General features: G+C 47.5%; 2 protein-coding genes across 2 annotated transcripts; one reads left to right on the top strand and one right to left on the bottom strand.

Moving 5' to 3' along the window:
• The first annotated feature begins 2,935 nt into the window (after window positions 1-2,935).
• LOC123093289 (uncharacterized) lies at window positions 2,936-4,455 on the top strand. Its single transcript, XM_044515209.1, has 4 exons — window positions 2,936-3,367; window positions 3,450-3,536; window positions 3,651-3,800; window positions 3,907-4,455. Exons 1-4 carry the CDS (start codon window positions 3,071-3,073, stop codon window positions 4,213-4,215), a joined length of 843 nt encoding a protein of 280 aa, XP_044371144.1. The 5' UTR covers window positions 2,936-3,070; the 3' UTR covers window positions 4,216-4,455.
• Window positions 4,456-4,720: 265 nt separating this feature from the next.
• On the bottom strand, window positions 4,721-7,667 carry LOC123093290 (uncharacterized). The gene is made up of 5 exons (XM_044515210.1): window positions 7,240-7,667; window positions 6,289-6,391; window positions 6,069-6,192; window positions 5,211-5,306; window positions 4,721-5,132 (listed from the first exon to the last, which is right to left on the bottom strand). The coding sequence occupies exons 1-5, from the start codon at window positions 7,562-7,564 to the stop codon at window positions 5,010-5,012; spliced, it is 771 nt and encodes a 256-aa protein (XP_044371145.1). The 5' UTR covers window positions 7,565-7,667; the 3' UTR covers window positions 4,721-5,009.
• Window positions 7,668-8,399: the final 732 nt, after the last annotated feature.

Here is an 8,399-nt window from a genome sequence, read left to right as displayed (position 1 = left end):
GAAAGAATTATGAAAAAGTTCATCGTTTCCGAAAGAAGTTCATCGGTTTTGAAAAAAGTTCATCGATTTTGAAAAAAGTTCAAAAATTTGACAAGAAAAATTCATCAATCTTGAAAAACGTTCATCGGATTTGGAAAAAGTTCATCAAATCAAAAAAGTTCATCGAATTTGGAGAAAGTTCATCAAATTTGAAAAACAATTCATCAAGGTTTAGAAAAAAGTTCATCAATTTTTGACAAAAAGTTCATCGAGTTTGAAAAAATAGTTCATCGATTTTGATAAAAGTTCAAAAATTTGAAGGAACAATTCATCAATCTTGAAAAAAGTTCATCGGATTTGGAATGTTTTTTTATCAAATTTGACAAAAGTTCATTGAATTAGAAAAAAATCGTGCATTAAAAAAATGAACAGAAAAAGATAAAAGAACAAAACGAACTTAAAAATTAAATAAATGAAGGAACAGAAGTGTATTTGAACAAGTGGGACTGTAGCGTGATTGTTAGTGTGTAACCCTAGCAGTGAAGGGGTCACGGGTTCGATCCCATCTACCTACGCACTTTTTTTAGGTCTCTGGAAATAGAAAAACAATTATAAATGGGCCGAGCCCAGTGAACGTGGCTGCAGGCGCCCGTTTGCAGAATACACATTAACGGGCGCCTGCAGCGCCAAATAGGAAATGTCGTGGAAAGAATACGGCAGACAAGGAGGTTTTAATCAAATCTGTGGCTCAATCAATACCAGTGTTCTTCATGTCCTGTTTTAAACTTCCAAGGGGATTATGTGAGCATCTCAACATGCTCATTAGGAGGTTCTGGTGGGGAAGCAAAGAAGGCAAAAGAAAGCCTCATTGGGTATCGTGGAAAAGCATGATGCAACCGAAGGTAATGGGAGGCCTAGGTTTTAAAGATTTTGAACTCTTCAATATGACGATGTTGGCGCGACAGGCATGGAGACTGCTCCAAGCACCAGAATCCCTGAGTGCCCGCTTGTTGAAGAGCATATATTTCCCTGGAACCATCATCCTGGAGGCGACTTTGGGCAACCATCCAAGTCAGATATGGCGAGCCATTATCAAAGGTAGGGATACACTTAAGCAAGGCCTCATCCGCCGAATTGCTAACGGCCAATCTGCTCGCATTTGGGAGGACCCGTGGCTGCCAAGAGATGAGATGCTACGACCATATGGGAGCATTCACCCTAATCCACCGATCATGGTTGCGGAGCTCATCGACCACACAAGCGCTACGTGGAATAGTCAGCTAATCAACCAAGTGTTTATGCCTATGGATGCAAGCATCATTTTGGGGATCCCAGTGTGCACCCGCAACCTTCAGGATTTTTGGAGCTGGAATTTTGAAACAAGTGGAAACTTCACTGTCAAATCAGCATATCGTATGCTAGTAGCAACAAGACAGCGACTGGAGGCATGGCTTGAAGGTACGACTGGTACCTCAAATACTGCAGTCGAGGAAGGAGCATGGAAAACATTGTGGAGGACCCAGGTTCTGGCAAAGGTGAGGATGTTTCTCTGGCGCTTATCGAAGCATTCTCTGCCTACGGAGGACGTCCGGGCTAATCGACACATGGCTGATAATGCTCAATGCGGATTGTGCGGTTCTCCTGGTTCATGAAGACATTCTCTGGTAAACTGCACTAGTTCAAGATGTGTGTGGGCACTAGTTGATGAGGAACTAGCACAAAGCCTGGTATCGAACACGGAACCCAACGCCAAGCAGTGGCTTTTCACCTTCATGCAGTCACTCGCTCATGATCAATTTGTTTTGCTGGCGGTCACACTCTGGGCGATATGGACTGCACGTCGCAAGGCTATTCATGAAGGAATTTTCCAATCGCCTCAAGCAACTAATTCGTTTGTCAGGCGATTCATTGATGAACTCAATATGATCAACATGAGAAGCCCGACGAGGACAAGTGGAGCTCCAGCAACGGGGCAGACACGGGCGATTCGTCCCAAGGCTCCCCCTGCTGGTTTTGCCAAGATCCAGGTAGATGCTGGAGTGAGAGCGAGGAACGGTGGATCGGCTGCGGCAGTATGCAGGGATGGGCAAAGCAATTACCTTGGTAGTTCAGCGTTGGTGGTAGCTAGCCTAGAGGACCCAGCAATTCTTGAATCAATTGCTTGCCGGGAGGCGTTGGCGCTGGCCGAAGATCTTAACATCCACAACTTTGTCATTGCATCTGACTCCAAACAAATGATAGCTAATATTTCATGTGGTGACAAAGGAAGGAGTAGTTCTATCATAGAGGAGATTAATATTAGAGCTTTTATGTTTCAATGTAATTTTTGTTTTGAAGGTCGTGCGGCTAATGTCGACGCACACAAACTAGCCAAATACTCACTTAGTCTCGGTCCGGGGCGCCATCTCTGGTTAGGCCAACCCCATGATGCGAGTTGTATTCCACCCTTTGTAGTCTTTGATGAATAAAATTTAGCTTTCCCCTAAAAAAAAGCACAAAGCTCTACAGTCTTTAATTCGGAGCACCCGGAATTACGGACGGACGCATTTGGTATGATTGCCGAGCCGTGCGTGTCCCTTTTGCGTGGTCGTCGTGCCGAGGCATACGTGCACGCAGGGGACTCCTCAGCTTTGGTTTACCCCTCCCCTCGGTCCCACGTGTAAACCAACCTCCGCTTCCCTCCAAAACAGGGGTCAACTTTAGCACAACAACACGAGGCGCAAACATATACAGTACTGCACGTATTTCTGAGCCTCTACATGCAGTAGAATTGTAGATACATCTGGGTTACTGCTACTACTAGACGTATCCCTCCCTCCTGACCCATGACTGAATCTGAGCTTGACACAAATATCCCACTAGAAAAAGTTGAAATGCAACAACCGAGAGTTGAAACCTCTTTGCTGGAAACTCTTGGAAGAAACCGGCCGGCGTGTAGGGCCTACCCGGACGGACCCTGTTGCCCTTACTTGCAAGAATGCTCAACTCTGCTCCATGCCCTCGTGGAGCTCGTTTACTTATTGGCACAGCCGGCGATCGAGCAGGGGGAACTCGCAGCTCCCAACTCTGACAAAGATCTGTCGAGCAGAGGATGACTTCGCCGAGCCTCACGACGTGCCGGCATGCTGCAGCTCGTCCGCGTGCAAGCAGGGTCACTGGCCGCAGCGGCGTCAGGGCGGCGCCGCTCCGATCAAGATCAGGAAATGGTTTTGCACCGAGCGTCTCGTGGTCGTCGCCGTCGCCGTCGAGAGCGATCACCAGTTGCGCTCTGAAGCCGCCGCCATCGTACGGCGGCAAGGCGACGGAGAAGAAGAAGGTCAACCCCAGGGATCTCTTCACCTTCTCCTACCGGTTCAACACCGACATCCCCATGGGTGAGACTCCAGGGGTAAGTCGTCGCTGCTAGTGTTATTTGTGCTAATATAATTGGGAGGTGATCTGAGCTGAGGCTCGGTTCTTTCTTTGCTCAGGCGTCCATCGACGACTACCTCATGAACAGGCCGAGGATCGTCGGGGCCGTGTTCCCGGACAAGCGCAAGCGCACCAAACTCAACGACGTGAGTGATCTTCACCATTTCCTTCCTTCCAAAGTTTTCGTTTCTGAAGCTGCACGGCAACTCTGACGGAGGTAGCTCCGTGGTGATCGATGGATGAATGTTGAATTTTGACAGGAGGAGTGGAGAGTGCAGCTGGTGCCGATCCAGTTCCTGTTCCTGTCGGCGTGCCCGGTGATCGCCGTCCGCTTCGTGAGCAGGTCCGGCGGGGTGGGGTACCCGCCCCACGTCCCCGTGCACGCCACCAGCCTCCTCCTCATGGAAGTGGTAACCACTTTCGCGCACCACCACCATCACTTTTAATTTTCTCCATCGTCATCGTCAGCCTGAACTCATGGCTGATGCAAATGCAATGGATGGATATGAGTTGCAGACGGACTACAAGCTGAAGGGGCTGCAGAGGGACGCGATGCCGTCGCACCTGGCGCTGACGGTGCGGGGCTCGCTGTACCCGCAGCCGGAGGGGCGGAGGAGCCTGCGGGGCCACGTGGAGATGAGCGTGGGGTTCAACCTGCCGCCGGTGCTGGCGCTCGTGCCGGAGCCCATCATCCGGGGCGTCGGCGACACCGTGCTCCGGCAGCTCGCGGAGCAGATGAAGCACGACTTCGATACCGGCCTCGCCGCCGACTTCAAGAAGTACCGCACCGAGAAGCTCACCGAGGGGAGGACCCCCGAACACTGAACCACATTTTCCTTCTCTTTTTTCTGGTGGCGTTGGCTGCTGCCCGGTAACAGTAACTATTCATGGAAGATTCTTTCGAACTTGTCGCACGACCAATAATAAGTTGCTAATGTATCGTGTTATTCGTCAGTGCGTCGACATGACTGACAAGACAGTAACTTAGGACTCAATAGTTGTAAATACTGTAAATTATGGATACAAGAAAATTCAGTTATACAGAGACTGCTAATCTCAGGATAACTTCTGTGTCTACTGTCAGACTCGGCCTCATTCCTTCCTGGCTAATACTATCTGGCTAGCCAACTTTTTTCTTAGTATGCGTACCATGAGGCTGACAAGCCAACTTCACATCAGTTAACTTTTCTGAACCATTAATCTCAGTCATCACTTTCTTTCGCAGCATCAGTAAATTGTACTCCCTCTATCCCACAATATAAGATCGTTTTTCAAGCTATTTAGCCGGACGGAGTATACTGTAATCAGTACGATGATAGGACTGAGAATATAGTAGTAGTAACTTAAAATCTCATTTATTCACTGTAAACAATGTAAATAATTACAAGAATATTCAGTTTTACAGAGATTGCTAATCTCAAGCTAAATATGTACTCAGTCAGACTTGACTTTCACTCCATCTTGGCTATCATTGAATCTATATACCAGTTATTTTTCACCCTTTTTTCGTGTGGCTTGAATCATCTATGTACCATTTAGTATACAAGGCATAGGGCCTGTGCTTCAACAGCTAGAAGAATACAATTGACATATCTACACCGTGTGTCTCAAAGATCCACCTAGTCTTCCAGTGACCGGTTTCTTGCCCTCAAGTCACGCTCAAGGCTTTGAGGCGTTGGAGGAATCCTTCCACGCCGGAAAAGGACAGCAAGAGCTTTCATTTGACGGCACATGTTGAAAACCTACACACAAGGATGGTTATGATCAGTCATCAACCAAACGATGGTACTTACGAAGGTCGTGTCGCTTGTTTTCCTTACTGATGAAGCCTCTAGCTCTGCAATTCCCTCGCATCCTTGACCACCGCCCTGTAGAAGGTCACAGTACTTTGCAGCATCGTCCTCGTCTTCAAACACCTGAAACAAAAGAGCTCATGATTCAGAAGATTACAAAGCAAACGGTTATGTGATTTTTTTTGCAGAAAGCTGGTCAAGAGAGTGGCAGTAACTAGAAACACATGCAGAAACATTTTACAAGTACCAACAGAAGAGCACACCATTCAGATTACACGTTAAGCAGTTTGCAAATTAGAACCATACAATACACCTCAACAGCCTCATGTGTTCTTTGTTTCTTGCTCAGTGATACTGATATCACATCAGGATTTTATAATTTAAAATGCAAACATTTATTGGTATGCTAAGCTTACCGCACTGATAGATTGCTCATTCTTTTTCGTAAGTTGAATGATGTTGAACTGTTCATATGGCCATATCATAACGCTTATAGTCCCTGTATGTTTGCCTGATGGCAAGCACAAACTGTTCATAGGATGACTTTTAGTCACGTAAAAAGAACCAATTCTGCTGTATAGTCCATTTTCAGACATCTCAAGTTTGTACTACCCTTTTGGTCCTTCAAACAGTTCACTATGGTATATCACTAGGGAGCCTTACAGTCTACAACAATATGCATAACCCACCCTTGTTCAGAATATATATGCTTCATTTGACCATTCCCTGTTCCTGATTCATTGCCCCCATTTACTTATTTAGAAGTCACATTTCCCCATGAACCCAAAATATGCACTAGAAGGCCAAAGGGCTTAAAAAAGAGCAGGACAGTTTGCTGACTTTCAAGGACATGTTGGAAAAAAACTCATTTTACTAATTACTCACCAGTACTCCCTCTGTGAGATCTTCAACAACCATACTAAACTTGGAGCCAGAGTACTTTGATTTAGTCCCAACCCCTGAACCTCCTCCCCTTGAGAAAAGCATTCCAAGTTCCCTTTCGACTTCACTGCAGAAAATATTATGGGATGACACCATGTTCATAATGATCAGTTAACCACCCAATCATGACCAACTACCTGTTCATTAGCTATAAATTTCTCACCTGCGGTTCCTACGGGTTTTCATTGTCCATAGTTGATTGTCTCTTCTAGCCAGCACATAGACTGGTTTTGGGTGTTGTTCTCTCCATGGGTTTGTCTCCAACACTGAACCATCATAACGACATGGCACAGTTAGTAAACATTCAAACTTCCACATCACAAGAATTACTTGGATAATCATAAGAACAGGGTGACTTTTTATGGCTTTAACATTATGGTATTATTTGTGACTTGTGACTTGTGAGCATGCGTGCATCATAACCCTGGCCTTCGTTTGCAGCACTACAGAAAGCAGCATAAGCACACCATAGCAGATATGTTGATTCAACATGTGATGCAAAGGCAATACAAAATTTCACTATCCAAGTCAAAACATGAGGAAACAGACGTGACTGCAACAGTTAATAATCGCGTGTACACATGTGTAAGCATCCATAGTCGCTCACTCCCACAGTCTCACTACCACCTCAAAATCTCAAAGCAGCAACTCTCGAAACGCGATAGGCGTGAGCGTACAAGCCTCAAACAGGAGTAGCTTTTGCTAACCTTAAATTCACCGAGGCACGCAATTCTACCGTATACACAAAGATCGCACCCACTTCTCTGGAGTTTAGACTAGACATTTCATCAAACACTAGGCGCGAGGACCTAACCTCTCGAAAGATGATAGTCATGAGCGTACAAGCCTCAAACAGGTGTTGCTTTTGCTGACCTTAAGTTCATCTTGTCACGCAATTCTACCGTACAAACAAAGATCGTACTCAGGACTCGGGAGTTTAGACTAGGCATTTCATCAAACACTAGACGTGGGGACCTAAACCTGCCGATCACCATTCACCAACCATAGAAGATAGATCCAATTGAAGTCGCTAAAGCTGAACCCTAAGCAGATCAAGCCAGTAAGAACACGATCCAGGGCAAGGGTCATGGTCTGGACTCCGAAGGACTCATACCGTCGTAGGCGAGGGAGTCGAGCGACTCCATGAGGTGGCGGCGCATGCCGTAGGCGCGGGAGGAGACGCGGCGCAGCAGCTCTCCGGAGGTCCCGGGGATGCCACCGTCCATCCCCATGGCCCTCTCCACCTCCTCGTCCCCTCCCTCCGGGGACGGCGGCGGAGGGGGAGGGGGCCTGGACGAGGCCGCGGCCACGACCGCGCGGCGGTGCGTGGCGGCGAGGCGCGGCCGCGGGGCGGGGAAGGAGAGGAGGTTGCTGGCCAAGGTGGTGGCCGCCGGCGACGGCGTCGGCGCGGGCGAGAGGGACGGCAGGGAGGCTGCCATTTTTTACGGTCTACCGAAGCAGAGGAATGCGAGGGAAGTTGGAGTGAAACAGGGGAAGGAAGGGGTGTGGGAAGTGGAGCGTGGACACGGCACGGCAGCTACGGTCTCCTCGTGTTGTGGAGATTTTTTCTACCGCGGTCGCGGTGGGCGGTGGATGTGTCCGGCACGTTGGTTCGGCCGGGCCGGTGCCGTGCCACGACTCACGACCGGCACCGGCGGTGCGATGGGGGCTAACAGTCCTGCGGTCCGAGTTGGCGTTGGACCAGGTTTTTGGTTGGACGTGCGCGGGGAAGCTTTGCCATTCGGTGGTGTTTAACCGGAGCATTTTTCATGGAAAGCGTGTACACGCCACATTTGCTTTCCCGGTACACAATTTCTTTTTTTAAGGGAAATAGTTGTTTTTTTATCTATATCTATATCTATATCTATACTACTATATAATATACGAGTAACTTATAATATGGACCGTTAGATAGTTTCAATCGAGCGGCTGGCATTGGTTTGCTCAAGCCTTGAATCGTTGTGGTGCAATATATCCCGTTGGATCTGAAAATCGAACGGCTGTTACTCCAAGGATTCGCGCTGGTACAGTTCTATACTATATATATTATATATTATATATACTATATAGTATACGAGTAACTTATAATATGGACCGTTAGATAGTTTCAATTGAGCGGCTGACATTGGTTTGCTCAAGCCTTGAATTGTTGTGGTGCAATATATACCGTTGGATCTGAAAATCGAACGGCTGTTACTCCAAGGATTCGCGCTGGTGCAGCCTGTCTCCTGCAAGCGCACATGGCAGCTGCCAGGGTGATCTGATCATGTAAAA

This window comes from Triticum aestivum, chromosome 4B (assembly GCF_018294505.1).
Source record: "Triticum aestivum cultivar Chinese Spring chromosome 4B, IWGSC CS RefSeq v2.1, whole genome shotgun sequence".
NCBI lineage: Eukaryota > Viridiplantae > Streptophyta > Magnoliopsida > Poales > Poaceae > Triticum > Triticum aestivum.
Note: the sequence above shows the minus strand (reverse complement) of the source record. Positions and strands in the feature narration are given on the sequence as shown.

What these genes read in the sequence shown, in the direction of transcription:
- LOC123093289 (XM_044515209.1), top strand. Translation starts at nt 3,071, where the DNA reads ATGACTTCGCCGAGCCTCACGACGTGCCGGCATGCTGCAGCTCGTCCG. An exon ending in CCATGGGTGAGACTCCAGGG is followed by an intron (nt 3,368 to 3,449) that starts GTAAGTCGTCGC and finishes TTCTTTGCTCAG; the next exon opens with GCGTCCATCGACGACTACCT. An exon ending in AGCGCACCAAACTCAACGAC is followed by an intron (nt 3,537 to 3,650) that starts GTGAGTGATCTT and finishes GAATTTTGACAG; the next exon opens with GAGGAGTGGAGAGTGCAGCT.
- LOC123093290 (XM_044515210.1), bottom strand. Translation starts at nt 7,564, where the DNA reads ATGGCAGCCTCCCTGCCGTCCCTCTCGCCCGCGCCGACGCCGTCGCCG. An exon ending in AAAACCCGTAGGAACCGCAG is followed by an intron (nt 6,193 to 6,288) that starts GTGAGAAATTTA and finishes TATTTTCTGCAG; the next exon opens with TGAAGTCGAAAGGGAACTTG. An exon ending in CAGAGCTAGAGGCTTCATCA is followed by an intron (nt 5,133 to 5,210) that starts GTAAGGAAAACA and finishes CCTTGTGTGTAG; the next exon opens with GTTTTCAACATGTGCCGTCA.